Below are 17,202 nucleotides of genomic sequence, written 5' to 3'. Positions count from 1 at the left end.
TCGACTACTGTAACTCTCTGCTGGCAGGCCTTCCCTCCAAAACCATCCAGAGGTTACAGTACTGTATGTTCAGAACAGTGTCCGTGTCCTCACCAAAACCCCGGAAAACCCAATACATCACCCCAGTCCTCCACTGGCTGCCAATAAACCTGCGGATTAACTTTAAGGTTCTACTGCTGGTCTACAAGGCCATAAATCACTCATGCCCGACCTACCTCCAGGACCACCTCTCAACCTGCATCCAGGTCACTTAGGTCTGGCAGCCAAAACCTCCTCGCCATCCCACACACCAGGTTGTCAGCCATGGGGCACCGTGCTTTCTCCTCACTGGGGCCATGCCTGTGGAATCAGCTGCCAGGATCCGTCAAGGCCTCAAACTCCCTTGCTGCCTTCAAGGCCAACCTTACATTTTCTTTTACTCTGCCTTCCACTAGGGCCTGCTTTTGTTTACTGCTCCTATGTTTTTTCTTTTATAAATGTTTCTTAATTTTTTTTATCTTTTTATCTTTTAAACCTTTTATTTTTCCTTTAGCTGTGAAGCACCTTGACATCTCATTGTGCTATATAAATGAAATGTATTATTATTATTATTAAAAAGGTTCCATCGTTCAGAATGAAGGCCAGGCCATCCGTGAGGGGAGCAGAAAAGATGAAAACCCAAAAGCAAATTCTCTGTAAGAAATAGGAACAGGTGGAAGGCAGCATGTCGTGGCGGGAATAACGCTTGAATGATGTTGGCAGGCTGAGCAGAGCATGTCAGGTTCTTATGGACCAATCACAGCCTGCCTTAGCCAAGCCATAGCCATATTATTTTAATTTAAATATTATGCAGTGGTATTATCCAGAGTTTATAGAATCAGTAAGAACTCAAGTTCAAAATGAAGTAAAACTTGTAACATACTTACATGGTTCTTCTGTCTGTGGGATTCAATTATATCCTGTTGTATTCAATGGGACATTGGCATGAAAAAAACAGGAGTCCTCTTTTTACTCCACCTGTATCCAGAGCCAGACAGATTAGGCCCTATGAGAACACACACGCACGTCGCACGCACACAAAGACAAACACACACTCACACACAGAAAGATAAACACACACAAAGACAAGACAAAGACACACACACAAAACACAAACAAACAACACACCACAGCTGCTCCGCTGACGGACAGGCCTGATGATCCAGTAGATGACCCTGTCAAATGTGTCAGGAGGGGTCTGTCTGCCTATTGGGCCAGACTCTAAGTTGAAATGGCACATGAGGTCGCTGTCTGTGCATGCCCTTCAGATGTTTATGGAGCGCATATTGAGTCTAATTAAAATAACTGCACAGAGGGTCAAAAGTTACTGTCAGGACTAGGCTATATCTGATCTTGGTGAAAGTGTGAATAATACTGTACTACCTTCTGATCAAATATCTTTTGGGGATGTAGATGATGTTTTCAATGCGAAGATTCACTATAGTGAAACTTTTTGAGATTTACCACATAAAAACTGCACTGATTCACCATAGTATCTCTATAGTGGAATATTATAGAAATGTATCGTGAATCACTTGTGTTTCACGTGTTTTTTTGTACAAACTAAAGAGACTTCATAGAAATACTATCAATAGAAACACTGAAAATAGTGTATATATATTTATATATTTTGCTATTATATATTGCTATACTATATATATATATAAACATATCCCTTACATACTCTGTACATACATCTGCTTAGCACTATTACTCAGTAGTACCAATTTATATATTTTATATCCAGTTTAATCACCTGTCCATTGTATCTTGCTGTTGCACTTTACTGTTACATTTGCACTCTGGTTGGATGCCAAACTTATTTTCATTATACTGCTGTATAATGACAATACATTTGAATCTAACCTGCCATCTAGGGTGCATGGAGTTTATGTAAAGTTGTGCAAATGTCTCAATTTGTTTCCTAATTTAATTTACATTTGGGCTAAGATCAAAATCAACAAATACTTTGTATACATTTTAATATATTTTAATTTACAGGCCCAATTGGATGATCAACTAATCCAAGTTGCTTTTTTTTGTTGTAAATTTCTCTCTCAGTGGTTTTTACATACAATATATTTCAAGCACACTGTTAAATTACCAACACATGATTTTCTGGGGGGGAGGGAAAACGTGGCAGTCAGTTGTGACACCGTAACACTGCCGATATACACAGGTATACCGAAGAAATCAAGGGCAAACGGCTCGTGTGGAGAGATGGGCTCCTTTGCGTTACCCTCCTGGTTGTATCCATGTCCTGCTCACTCAGGAATGAATGACGAGCATACGGGTAACGCCAAATTTAGCCTGTCTCGTCTTTCATTCACAGTATGCAAAGTGTAACGCGTCCAGGACCGTGCGCACAGACGTGTTTCTCCCATGGCCAGGGCTCAATAGTTAAAATCCTCACAGCAAACGAGTAATGTGTCCTTTTTTAAGTAATGTGTCCTTGCCCTGTTTTAAATGAAGACATAAACTATACTAGGTAAACAAATGTTTTTATACAGGAAACACATCAATGAACACATTACGTGAGGAAATCTTTTGTGTTTAGCAGGGCACAGGGACAGGGGCTCAAGCCCTCCCTCTGGGACACTATCTGTGCACACCCCTGGCTATGGTTAGGATGCAAAGAGAGTAGAGAAGATGGAGATGGATCTACTTTGGGATCACGCTGTGGCCACGGTGTCTGAAAGCACAACGATCCAGGGGGCCTCATTTATAGAATCACATATTATATGGAGAAACATGGTGCAGGTAGAGAACTCCACAACCATGTCGACATTTTTCAAAAGTGTTGAAATGTGGCTTTAAAAAAAAAGAATGTCTGAAGCTCCCGACTCTGATGTGTGGAAGATGTGAAAGAGTGTGAGGTGAGGGAAATAAAACAGGAGAAAAAGCCTGCAGTGCTTTGTACAACAGCAACATGGCTTCGCAAAAAAGAAAAACAACCTCGATTGATGAAAATGAATTAGGGATGTTCACATGCAGAGGATGTAAAGCTTGTTCATGTCTCTTATGTGATTTACAGCTGGAAGGTGCATGTGCAGACCGACTCAGTCATTGGGCGTGTTTAAAAATAATAATAAAAAAAACACAATTTGAGGAATTATCTTCAAATCAAGTTGAGGCTAAAAAAAACATATTAAATATAAATGGGACCCCTGATCATATTCTCCACTTCATAGTGCAGGGTGTCACAGCTCTGGGATGGCGGTGTCCATGGACAAGACGTTGACGGGTCTTTGGTCAAGAAGACCAACCAACGAAATCTGTCAGGGTGACACGCTCAGGGTGTTGGTACCAGACAGACGTTTTGGACCCATAGAACTTGAATTGACAGAACCGGGCCCTTCCGTGGTGTGCCACATGGTGGTTTTCCCTCTGAAACATCTAAAATGGGTTCCATAGAATTTTGACCACAATCTTGTCAAGGGGAATGAGCGTTGTTTCAATGAGTGTGTCTTACAGTGCCTTATATTAAAACTAAAAAAGAAAAAAAAGTATCACGGTAGCAGTATGGTACTGGATGGTCTTTTCAATTTTACCATAGTACCAGCCATTGTGTAAATAATTCACAGTGGTACAGCCATGGTAAAAGTCATGTATTACCATGGTACCACTATTGTACTTGAATATTACCATGGTATAAATACAAAAAATTCAACCATGGTACTAATGGTGCAGTGGCATCATTCTTTGGTCACTAGCATGATGGTATAGTCACCAAAAAACAGGATGGAAATATCACCATTGTACTTTTAACAACTGCCACTGGAATATTTAGCCAAACGATGTCTTTGCCGGCGCGCAGTCACACTTCGCTTGTCGAGTCTCATGCGCCAAACCAACACCCATTTCCATGACAACAGCTTCCAAACATTCGGTGGCAGCCATTTTAAGTGTGTACCAACCAATTGACCAAAAAGAGGAAAATGGGCAGTTCTATCAATTGAAATTCTATGTTTTTAGGATCATTAGGTGTCACTTTGGCATCATTAGAATTCTCACGTTTGCCTGCAAATGCTTAGTCCCCTCAAGACCACGCTGTCTCCCTCGCCAGCCCTAGCATCTGATTGGACCACGCTGTCTCCCTCACCAGCCCTAGCATCTGATTGGACCACGCTGTCTCCCTCGCCAGCCCTAGCATCTAATTGAACCACACTGTATCCCTCGCCAACCCTAGCATCTGATTGGACCACGCTGTCTCCCTCGCCAACCCTAGCATCTGATTGAACCACGCTGTATCCCTCGCCAACCCTAGCATCTGATTGAACCACGCTGTATCCCTCGCCAACCCTAGCATCTGATTGAACCACGCTGTCTCCCTCGCCAGCCCTAGCTTCTGATTGAACCACGCTGTCTCCCTCGCCAGCCCTAGCTTCTGATTGGACCACGCCATCTCCCTCGCCTGCCCTAGCATCTGATTGAACCACGCTGTATCCCTCGCCAACCCTAGCATCTGATTGGACCACGCTGTCTCCCTCGCCAACGCTAGCATATGATTGGATCAGGCTGTCTCCCTTGTCAGCCCTAGCATCTGATTAGACCACGCTGTCTCCCTCACCAGCCATAGCGTCTTACATGATGTCACTAAATAAATAAATATACAGCATTGAGAGTAAAGACATCATTGGGCCACAATTCTATCATTGGCCAGTAGTTATAAAAAACTGAGCAAGTTTTTTCTGTCTTTCATAACCACAGGTCAAACCACTAGATGAAGCCTATAGACACAACTACCCCCTCACTATTTTACAGTTTCAACATAGATAATGAACAACTTCCACTTGTTCTCTTCTACTTTTTCTATTTGTCTCAATTGATGCTGGTCTTTTTCCTCCATTAGCCAAGTAAAGGGTTCCCAGTTTGATCTCAGTTGAATGATGAGATAGAAAAAGCTCCAGGTATATGGAGCAGTAACTTGTTCATGGTTGTGATTTGGCTTACACCCTAAAAACAAAAAGGTTCTATACAGCACAAAAATGGTTGTTCTTTAGATGTGATCATGAGACAACCTTTTTTCTCGGTGCGAGGTAGAACTATTTGTAGCACCTTTTCCCAAAAAGCGGGAAAAAGGTTCTGTATGGAACCAAAGAGTTGCCGAAAAAGGTTCTACAGTATATTGCACCGACCAAAAAGGTCCCCCCCGTTTACAGCCAAATAACCTCTGAAGAACCGTCTTTTTTGTGTTTACAGTGATGATAGCATTGCCGATTACTCTCTTCTAGGATAACTTTGGTTGACATGGAGGCTGACCTTCGAGTCCCCTCCTCCACTGCCGCACTCTCCCTTGTCGTACCACCACTTATTTTTCAGTTTGTCCAAGAGGCCTTGCTCGTTCAATTTTAACACTGCCAGGTTAACAGCATTTCTTGAAACGATAAAACATAACTTGTAAGAAAAAATTAAACAGGTCCGTGAGAAATCTAATATATAATAGTAGTTAAAATATATACTGTATATATATATATAAATAAAGTATATGTATAGTGATCAATAGCAATGGTGTTCAAGAAAGGGAGCACAAAATGAAGGACAAATTGGTAAAAAGAAAGAGGATTTTCTCGGGGGCGTGGGCAGGTAAGAAGCGGTACAGTAAGAAAGGGGTTGAATATTAAGAGTGGTGGCATGGAAGGTTTAACATTGCTTTAGAATGGAAGTGTGCGGGACGGGGACACTCAGTCATCGAGAGTCAGATGGAACAACGACAGCAACGACAACACCGACCCAGGCATGCAAGTCCACCTTCATCACAAGTGAAAACACCAGCATTTTGAAAAAGTAGAAAGTTAATAAAAGTCAAAAATCTGAAGGAATGCAAAAAAAAATAACTGCCAAAGAAAGGGAGAGCACAGAGGATAAAGGGAAGAGGGAGGGGGGAGGAAGAGGGGGGGAAACACACAAGAACGGGGAGGAAGAAGTTGCAGACAAAAACAAACATATTATACGTTATACCAAGACACCTTTCCCTTGAGAGAGATAGAGAGAGAGAGCGAGAGAGGAAAATAACAACACAAAGACAAACACGTACACATAACTGAATAATATCAAGAAACTCATTTGAAAACAAAACATATTGACTGTTTAGTTGAGAGAAAAATAGGCAGAATAGAGGTGAGCGAGAGGAGAAATGACAACAAGGTGACACGGGGGGGTAGGTGGAATATTATAACAAGATGGAGGACGTTGTTATGTTATCCCACCCACCCTAATGCGGAGCCTTTGGGCGTGGCTACGCCGTAGCCCTTAGAGTCGAGGTTGCCGCCCACTTTCAAGGTGTCGCAGGGCTTCCGTTGCTCTATGTACTCGTTCATAGTGGACTCGAGGAGGAAGGCAAACTTGCCCTTCGACTTCCGAACCCGGGCGACCCCGTCTGGCGTCGTCTTGGCGAACACGGAGGGTTCGGCTGATTTCATGTACGACCACATTTTTTCATAAACTCCTATTTTGGACCGCTGCATTTGGGAAACACACACACAAAATAAATCTAATTCAGTTGGAATTCTAGAACTCTTCTTTTAATTGTCACATTGTTTTTGGAATGTTCAGTTACCACAATTCCAGGCACACTGATGATATAAGATTGCACACTGGTAGCTGAAACAGATTACTGCAAAACATATAAGACAGGCTTTGGGTTAATGTTGGACCACAATGGAACATTTGTTGGCTTTTCATTTTAGTGTTATCCTCTGCAATTTTGCAGTATACATTTATGTGATGTCAACTAACTAACTTCAAACAGAATATGTTGCAATGGATGAGCATCCGATTATTTAAATTTAGAATAATAGAATTATAGTTTGAGAGGAAGTTGTGACATCATGTACTATGACATCATAATTGGTTGGTTAACTGTTTGTAGAGCTCCTGTAATGACACTGCAGTCAGAATATTTGACCTAATCACCTCTCGCCGACCCTGAATTGCACCTGTGTGAGTCAGTAAGGTTGGCACCTGCAGCGCTTAAGATGATGAGCAGAGAATATACACACAGCCCTGTCCTGACTCACACCGTTGCTAAAAATGGCCAGTGAAATTGTTGGCCTGTTGCTCACCTGGGAGCATGGGGTACACAGCTGTCTACAACACAAGGACAAATATGGAAGCTGCTTAAACAAAATTCATGTGACCTTCTGCTGAGCTAGGAGGGAGGGGAAAGTTCCACAGTAAAAGCCATAGGGTTGAAATATTTGAATCCTTCAGACAAAGGGCCATATAAAGTCTGTTTGAAGTTTTCAGTTCAACTGAAATAGCAAGGCTTTTATTTGATGTCAGCATAAAAAATGCCCCCCCCCCCCCCCCCCCCAGCAATAATATCTGGTCAGATTATTTAGAGAATATGATTATTATTATTATTATTGATATATATATATATTTTTTATATCAGACCGACTATAGGCTAGGCCAGGGGTGGCCAACCAGTCAGAGACTAAGAGCCACAAAAAAATTACTGTGGTACCACAAAGAGCCACACCATATACCAGCGTTTCTCAACCTTTTTTTTCAGTCACGGCACCCTTCATGTGTTTATAGGTCTCACCCTCTGGCCTCTGAAGTTGCTAATGTCTTTTTTATTTGGGCCTCACAGGGTTAAAAGTACCCTGTGAGACCCACGGTTGCAAAATTACAAAATCACTTTTAGCCATTTAAAAAAATAATGTTTATTTAAATTTTTTTAAAGGGGAACTATTTTACAATTTCTTTCTCTATTTGGGCACTTTTACACAATTCCTGTGAGTCTATGGAACACCTAGGTTTTTTTTTTTTTAAATGCATTGTTTTGTATTTCTAATCAAGTACTAAAAACCGCATTTTTCTACCTCAAGATCTTAAGCCGTTTTGAGGCTGGGCTCCAACCACTGTGTGGCCTGGTGCCAACTGCCACATCAACTGCCACATTATTATGCAGCTGAGAAATCTCTGACATCACAGATATGCACATTTTCAGATGACTCAGTTCAGTGAGGGTGAATATTGTGAGAGGAGAATTGGAAGAATTCGCCAATATGAGTAAACACTGAAAAAAGCCATTTATAAGATAGTTCCCCTTTAAGCACATGTATAGTCAATTGGTCCTGTTGTTCAGCCTCACAATGCTATTTGATAGTAAATGTGTTTATATGTCCCACCCTCTGGCCTCTGAAGTTGCTAATTTCTTTTTAATTTGGGCCTCACAGGGTTAACCTCTTAAGCCTGAGATATACAGTAAAAGTGTATATTTTCAGCATTATGTTTGTTTACCAATTATTTTAACTGTTATTAGTGAAATATAAGATTATAGAAATCTCAGGGCATTGAGTCGGAAACCGGCGCATATTGACAGGAGGAAGTGGCACAGCCAAAAGTGAGTGTAGTCTTTTGAAGGAAGAGACTCAGGGCTTTCAAATTTCGAAAAACTACCCTACCCAGCTCACACCAGCCCCTGTCAATCATCCGACTTCTGGATTTACTTTTTAATTTCTCTTATTTTTTGGGATTATCTCCCACAAACCTGAACGTTATTGCCATAAAACAGAACGCAGTTAGTTTCTCTACCTTTCTGTGAACGTCTTGCAAAAAACGGTGTTGCAATATGATGAAAAATGGTGGAGAAATTTACATTATAAAAAAGATGGCAGAATTCAGTACTGTATCTACAAAACCTTCTGTTTAATCATCTTCCCTTTATTCATTTGCTTAGATTTTTCAGGTCTGGTCAATTTTAGCATGGTGTTATTTACAGTCAAAGATAATTTTTTTTTTAAATAGAATTGATATTCTCCTTTGGTTCATTACAATTTACTCAAGCCTAGTAACAGACACACTATTTCTGACACTGATCCATATATGTCCCTAGATTCAGATACCAAGAACATGCAAATGGACCATTTAAAAAAAAATTGTAAATGTTTATTCTACGTCCTTATGGAATGAGTGACATAAAAAAAAAGAAAAAAAAAAAAAAAAAAGGAAAAATATTAATAAAAAAAATATTTTTTTTTTATTTTTTTTTATTTTTTTTTATGGATGGAAGAGCCGCACATTGACGGGCAAAGAGCCGCATGCGGCTCGCGAGCCGCGGGTTGGCCACCCCTGGGCTAGGCTATATATTTAAGCTATAATGTCCAAACAGAGAAACTACCACCACCTAAAGAAAGCTTATTATACTTAGTTTTATCCATATTGAGAGTGAATAACAGGTAGGCTATAGGCAGCAAGGTGCAATGTAGCACTTGCGGTGGACATCGCCTGGTGCTGAAATAGCAAACAAGCTGTGTGGTATGAAATAAAAACACCAGTTCAGTAAGCCATTCAAACATTATCTTTACTTTATATGACTGTGACGGCACCACACAACAGTAAAAGTAATGCAATTAAACTGATCGGAGCTACATTAGGCATATAAGAATTACAACGATAACTAAATAAAAAATACAATTTGGCTTTTAACCCGCTGAAGCCGGGCGCAACAATAGACATGTTTTGCAAAACATTAAATATCTTTGGAACCGTTTGTGATAAAGACTCACTTTAAATTGTATCAGAACCGGGAGACTGTCATCTCAAAATTGAAAGTGTATCTCTCCATCGCCCACAGGCTATCTGGCAGTGTGCGGAAGTAAAGCATAGAATCTTGAAATATAGATTGGTTGTTTTCTCTGGACTGCATCTAATCCGCTGTATCTATCTATTTATCATATATCTGTCTGTCACTATAGCCAATGGAAATGCTATAAATGGTCACATGTGCTGGGAGAACCAATGGAACATTTATATTGTTTCATTCCTACGTAATGTAGGATAGGGAAAGGCGCTTGTCTCTCTCTTGTTTTATAATAAAATGGCAAAAAGACAAAGGTATAATGTTCAGTGCAAACATTTATTATGTAAACTGCTTGTTTATTATGCCACCTATGCAGCTAGTTTATTTTGATAGATTTTCTGCCTCTGCCACAAATGTATGTCTTAGTTATAAGGTGGTCTGTCACAGAGTTAAACAAATGTCACTATCAATTAATTAAATTAGCCATTGTTTTTAGTTCTGGCCCACCATATAATGGCCCCTGATGTATACCATCATCACTATTACTACTGTCTGATTGAATCCTGCCACTACCAGTTCACTACTACTACTGTTATCACTATCATCATTATTACTTTGCACTTTCTTTTACGTTATTGATGTTGTTCTTTTTGCTATTATTATTATAATTACCTATCCCCCCCCCCCCCCCTATGATACCTGAATTTCAACAAGGGGATTAATAAAGGAACACTTGACTAGCTAATGTTTGATTGGTATATTTGCTCAGAAAGCTGGTATATTTTTATTTGAATACATGGTTCAATACAACTGGCACCAGTCTGGCACCAAGCAGAGCATAGAACGCTGGTATTCTGATGTGATGACCCTTCCTTAGTTTCCTTGGATGAAGGCTGCTTTTCGGGCTCTGGAGCGAACTCTAGCCAGGCTAGGCAGCTCGTGTTAGCTGCCACTCAACACAGTGAAACAGCCTTTTCATGTAGCTACATGCTTGCAGGGGGGGAATCACTTGGAACAGAAAACAGAATACCAGAGGGATTTATGAACAGTGCGGATAACAGACACGGCCATGACATTCCGTCCCTGTGTTTTCTGTCTTGTCTCTCCTATTCCCTTGCAGGTCGAGCAGATGTCCCCAGTGGGCTCCTCTTGTGTGCTCATATGTCTCGTCTTCCCCAGCTGTTCCCCATTGCTCATTATTCACTTTGTATAGTCATGTCCCCTAGTCTGTCAGGTGTCGGATTGTCTCCCTGTCTTGCGCCGAGTTCTGCTCTGTTTGTGTCACCTGTTCCTGCCTGTTTAGTGTTAGCTGTTTTCAGTTACCCGTTTGCGGTTAGTCAGCCAGACTGTCAACCTTCTCCTTTTTAGTTTTATATCCTCCTGCCTTAAATTTCTCCAGTAAAGTTCTTGTTTATTTTTCTACTACAACCTGCCTCTGACTCCCTCTCTCTACACTTGGGTCCACACGACCAGAAACATTACACAGACATGGGGAACAAGCATGAGTGGCAACTAACATTAGCTGTGTCGCCAGATTGTTAGCCTGCTAGTTAATTAGCAGCATTAGCTAGCAGGTCTAACCAGGTTAACAACTTGTTACCGGTTTGGCCTGGATCGCCCCACTTCTTTCGAATATGATATCTTTAAATTCTCCTAGTTTGTAGCACTGAAGCTCCAACAATTCCACATAGACAAGCAAACGTTAGCAAAGGGGTTTTTATTTGAGAGAACCGAGTCACAGTGCAGTGTTGTAAGATAAGGGTGTTGCCTGCTCCTTTAAGAGTGATGCGTTGTGGGATATACAGTATAGGTGATCTACACAAGTAGCTAGTAGTCTTGTAGTCAGTGTGTAGGCTATGTTAGAGAGAGGTAGAAAATATTGTGTCTAGTCAATAACATAACAGAAAATAGAGCTGCTGTCAAACCTGCAAATTAAAACAAATGCACAGTCATTGAGAGAATGTTGTCCTGGTTTACTGTCACCAGTTTACAGAGGGAATTACCCCGAAGTCTGGCTAGTTATAAAAAGTAACGTTACGACCGCCACTTCGGCCCTGTATGCTCCCCTGTACCATACTACGGTTCGTAAAAACACAGGAAAAAGTATAATAGCAGCCTGATGTCACCTGTCACTCAACTTCAATGTACATTTATAGTTAATGAGAGTAGAGATTTTTAATAGCAAAAGAGGTTGTGTGCCTTCAGATGATAACGTTCTCATGTGATACACAACAATTACGTTGGTTATCAAACAACATTTCAAAACTGACTGATTGGTTCTTTGTCTGAAGGCTTCAATTTATATCCCCAAATAGCAGATAAGCATTGAACAAGTTACCACAGCAGCGTACATCAGAAAAAAGGTTTGGTCACCTCTAGGCTACCATCACTGCTATACCCTGCAGATACCCTGTTTTTGCTATAGAAACATATACTGTATTTTTCTTTTGGGAGGGGGGGGGGGAATTCCCAGTGCTCCCGATGGCCAGTCACAGCCTCTCCCTCTCTCTCTCTCTCTCTCTCTCTCTCTCTCTCTCTCTCTCTCTCTCTCTCTCTCTCTCTCTCTCTCTCTCTCTCTCTCTCTCTCTCTCTCTCTCTCTCTCACTCTCTCACTCTCTCACTCTCTCTCTCTCTCTCTCTCACTCTCTCACTCACTCTCTCACTCTCTCTCACTCTCTCTCTCTCTCACTCTCTCTCTCTCTCTCTCGTCAGGTATGGAGTTCAGGTGTGCTGCTGTCAGCGGAGCAGCTGATTTATGTCTGTGGGACGATTACGTCAGCGATATAACCCCGCCTCAGATGTGATGATGCTGCCAGATCGTAATTTCGTGTTTCCCAGTTAGTCGTGTTATTCTGCTCTCGTATAGTTATTTAGTCTGTTGTTCTCTGACTGTGCCTAACCCTTAATTTGTTGTCCTCCTTTTCCCGTAGTCCTATACCTGGCTCTTCACCCTAATCTCTGGCTCTGGATAAACGTGTTCTGACCTCCGCCTGCCTGACAACTCTCCTTGCCTTTTCCCGGAACGTATGACGACTTGTACTCATTTTGACCCCTGCCTGGCTGACTACCCTGTAACCCGTGTATCGACCCCTGCCTGTCTGACTATCCTGCCCCCGCACACGCTCCCTGGACTGTACGAGAGACCCGTTACATTATCGACCCCTGCCCGTCAGACTGCCCTGTCCCTCACATCCCCCCTGGACTGTACGAGATTCTCCCCCGTGTAAATCGACCTCTGCCTGGATACCCGTCTTTACTGTTGTATTAAATATACCCATACCGGGTTTTAACAAGACCTGTCAAAAACATTAACAGAGTGGTTCCAGAGCACTGCCACTTGATGACACTGATTATAGGTCTTGCTTCACTGTTCTGGATGATGAGTCAGATGACGATGTCGTGTGTGTCTGGGTCGCGGGGCTAGCGGCTAGATGATGAGGTCTGACGTTCCATCTGGTTGACGCATGTAATCAAGGGCTGATAGGAAAACTGAATCGACAAACCGTGTCGGTTCACTGTAGGGTTGTTGCAGAACAGAGAGATTTAATCAGAAGTCGGGAGACTGAATCATACTTGTCATATGAACAATTTCAGCAGAAGTGACAGTTCATGTAATTACTGCCGAATAATGGTGATGACCTACAACAGGCCCGAGCGCACTGTGAAAACAGCAGGTAATTTCCGAAATACATAAAAATGCACGTTTCCTCTGTTGGCGGTAGGCTATTTGGTGGCTGTGACCAGGGGTGCAGTCGTAATATCAGAAGTGCCTGTACTCTGTTTAAATGACGCCACGTGCATGAGCGCTCCCGCGTGTGCGCATTCGCATACATGTTCCCTTGCGTGCGCACAGATGATTATTATGCATAAATAGTAGTATAGGTATAGTATAGTATATGTTTGTATCTGGCTGTGACCTTTAATGCATGAATAAGGTGCCTTTTGCATACACTCGCATTCTTTTTTATTTAATTTGTGTAAAACCTTTGCCAACATTTAATGTAAAATGATTGTCATACATGATCTATTTACATTAATAAAGCATATAAACAATTTTTTTCCCAAGCCGTTTTATACACATCCTTACTATGTTTCAGAAATATAACATAATCAGCATATTAGTCCTGGAATGACTTGTGAGCTATAGGTGTTGAAACACATCTCCACACTGAATACACTTACCTGCTAATCTTTTCTAGGTAACATAATGGTTATGGTGTTATACATTTATGAACATTTTCATATTCCAATTACCAATATGCCTGTAAGCGGAGTATTACCTGAAAATATCAGTATATCCCAGTGATTATATTCATATCTCAGTGATCATATTCATATCCCAGTGATAATATTCATGTCCTACCGATCATATTCATATCCCAGTTATATTCATATCCTACAGATCATATTCATATCTCAGTGATCATATTCATATCTCTGTGATCACATTCATATCCTAGCAATCATATTTGTGTTCCTCATAGTCAGGATATGAGCTTATTCGGGCTACTATAAAGGGAATGTGCTTATAATAGAGCAATAGGCTACTCTAGGGTACGTGTTGGCACAGGGTGAATGAAAGGTATGGTGAGCAGAGAAGAGTCAGATGACTGGTCGGGATTGAGAAAGGGAGAGAGTTCCACTTAAACCACTCACAGGTGTGTTTTTATTAATCAGGGAAATGGTGTGTGTGTGGTTTCCGAATGACGCACACAATCGGATCAGAGTTTCCGTGATGAAGCGGTGAGGTGCGTGGCAACTAGTGAATACCAAGCCAGGTGAGTTCCAGAGCACGTCTCCCGATGGCCTCATAAGCATCCGCTTTCCATCAAGTACGATCAGCGCTCTTAGCATGCAACGGCCCACATGTGGGCCCTCTTGAGGACGATTTGCCCACCGGCACTTTGGTGACCTCTAGCGACTCGGTGCACATACTTTTTAATACAATATATATATTAAAGCCCTATTTGTTGCCTGTCGATAGCCGTTTCAGGCGACAAAATCCGTTCAGTCGCTCTCGAGCCGATATGTGAGGCGTGCGCCGAAGTACACAGCAGACTTTTAATTTTTTCAAAAACCACTCCCGACTCTCGAGCCTCTACCTCCGTCAATCATTTGGCAATCTAGAAAATTATTGAACAGGGTTGTAACCAATGAGTAGGGATTTCCAATGGTACCCCACCTGGGAAGGAGCGAATTAGGGATCTAGGTGAAAAGTCACGAGCCAAAACAGGAAGAGAATTCTCCGTCTAATGCATTGAATACATCGTTTTCTGAGCTCTCTCACTTTTTACCAAAACCGCTTCTAATCACATATTTCTGAATGGATCTTTATGAAATTTGGACATGTACTACACAAGACTTCAGGCTATGGACCCAGGGTGTTTTTCCAGCCATACCAATGACCAGACCTATGTTATTTCATTAGCACTAAAAGTGAATTTTCCTTATTGTATCAGAAACTTCAGAACGTCATCTTTCAAAAGAGACCGGGCTCATGCATGTGCTATAAGTATAACGTATAGTATTTTGGTTTGCAAAAAAAGTATGCAGTCCTCAAAAACTAAAACTAAAATGTCAAATTTTGGGGGAGATTGTTAAGGTTAATTCTTTCTCTGCCAAACCCGAGAAAAGTCGGGTTATCTCGCCATGAGTTGAACGCCAAAACCCAGAGAAACCCGAGATTTCGTTATGGAAGATGTTCAATCTTTTATAGTTCACTGCCATAGCAAGCTAGCTAGAGTTAGATACCTAAAATTATTTAATTTAACCAATGCAAAGGGTGGAAAATACCATTGACATGCAAAAGTTATGCCAAGCTAGATTACTATCTTTTACGGGGACGTTCCAAGGGTGCATTCCAGTTGATATTTCTGACAGGCATTTTCCGAAGTTCATGATTCCAAATGTATACCGTCGGCGCCTACCATCTGAACGTAATATTAGTGGTTTTGACACCGCAACGTTGCAACATGCACCTCCGAAGTGGGGGGCATTTGGAGGATTGAACCTTAAGGTCACTTGCTGATTGGATAGTTGTTCTTTGAGAATGGGCACCATTGCCTTAAAGGCAGCTTGTAGTTCTGAGTCCCCAGCCCTGAAGTTAGTTCCTCTGTTGGCAAGGATTTCATAGGGCTTGCCTCGACGAGAGATGAAGCGCAGGAGGGCCATGAAAAATGCGTCTGTGGCCAGGCTTTCCAGGAGATCCAGATGGACACATCTCGTGGTCAAGCATTTGAATATGACCCCCCACCGTTTCTCGGCCCTACCTTTACCAAAAAGGGCCCAAAACAATCCACCCTGATAGACCAGAAGCAGGAGGAAGATCTGCCCTTTTGGGAACTTCTGGACCTGCACGCCATTTTCTGCATTCCTGGCAGGAGTGCTGGTGCTTCTTAATAACCCCACGTCCTCCAAGCAGCCAATATTTACGTCGCATCTCACCATAAACACGATCAGGGCCTGGATGATGTTTCATCATAGTATTTGATGAGGAGCTTGGTGCAAGGATGTTTTCCATCCAAAACTATCAAGTCAAGTAACTCCAGGCACTTTTCCTCAACTCTGCCTCCTCTCCCTTGAGGACTGAGTGGGTATTCACTCACTCTCTGGCTGACACAAGAAAGGAGGTCCTGTATTCCACCTCTGAGTCTGAGAGAGCGCCTGAAGGGTTTTGCCCCTTGTCCGGTCATCAGCCGGGTTCAACATACCTCCAATCTTCCAGGTTTGTGAGGTCCTGAATCTCGGCTATGCAAGTACCCATTAACTCATTGGACGCCACCGCTTAAGTGCGCGAGAGGGCGCTAGAGCGCCACTGCTTTAATCAATGGGAGGAATGGGAGATTTGCGAGTGCTTAAAATATATCTTAAATTATGGCTATGGGTCTAATACACTCGTCGAGTATCAGTGAGTTGCTTGCAGTCAACATGTACAAAACGGATTGTTTTTTCATCTGTACATTTCCGTTTTATACCGTTTTGAATACGAGTATAGTTTTGGTGATTTCTAGTCATTCCAGAGAAAGACACGATAATAGCCCCCCCCCCCCCCCCCCCCCACCTCCTGCACCCAACGGAAAACAGCCACACATACACACACAGATACGACACTGTTGATCACACCATTCTATTAGATCGTCTCCAACATGGGGTTGGTGTCAGTGGCACTGCACTAGCATGGTTCTCCTCCTATCTCACAAATAGAAGCTTTGCTGTCAACATCGCCAACTGCTCCTCCCCCTCAACCTCCCTCTCCTGTGGGGTCCCGCAAGGGTCCATCCATGGCCCGATCCTGTTCTCTCTTTACATGCTACCCCTTGGTCCAATCATTCAGAAGCACAACATCTCTTTTCACTGTTATGCTGACGACACACAGCTTTACGTTTCCCTGAAACCTAACAACCAGTCTCTACTTAACAGTCTCATGTCCTGCCTGGATGACGTTAAATGTTGGATGGCACAAAACATTCTACAACTAAATGAAAACAAATGCGAAATAATCCTCTTCGGTCCCCCAGACGCTGTCACCACCCTTACCAACAGCCTTGGCAACCTGTCCTCCCTGGTCAAGCCTTATATCAAGAACCTAGGTGTCATTTTTGACCCACAATTTTAATTCGACAGACAAGTGAACTCAGTGGTAAAGGCATGTT

The 17,202-nt window shown here is 42.1% G+C and overlaps 1 protein-coding gene across 2 annotated transcripts in view; it reads right to left on the bottom strand.

Moving 5' to 3' along the window:
- Window positions 1–17,202, bottom strand: part of gria3a (glutamate receptor, ionotropic, AMPA 3a) — a gene marked incomplete at both ends in the record, with an annotated part of 399,585 nt that overhangs the window by 13,246 nt on the left and 369,137 nt on the right. Inside the window, 2 exons of one of the 2 annotated variants that reach the window (XM_084320884.1) lie at window positions 5,281–5,395; window positions 6,232–6,479. In XM_084320884.1, the coding sequence (XP_084177010.1) occupies window positions 5,281–5,395; window positions 6,232–6,479 (363 nt within the window). The remainder of the gene's footprint in view (window positions 1–5,280; window positions 5,396–6,231; window positions 6,480–17,202) is intronic. The other variant, XM_084320883.1, reaches the window with a different exon arrangement.

This window comes from Notolepis coatsorum (genome assembly GCF_963971535.1).
Source record: "Notolepis coatsorum genome assembly, chromosome: 8".
Lineage (NCBI taxonomy): Eukaryota > Metazoa > Chordata > Actinopteri > Aulopiformes > Paralepididae > Notolepis > Notolepis coatsorum.
The sequence above is the reverse complement of the archived record's forward strand: the minus strand, read 5'-3'. Positions and strand labels throughout refer to the sequence as shown.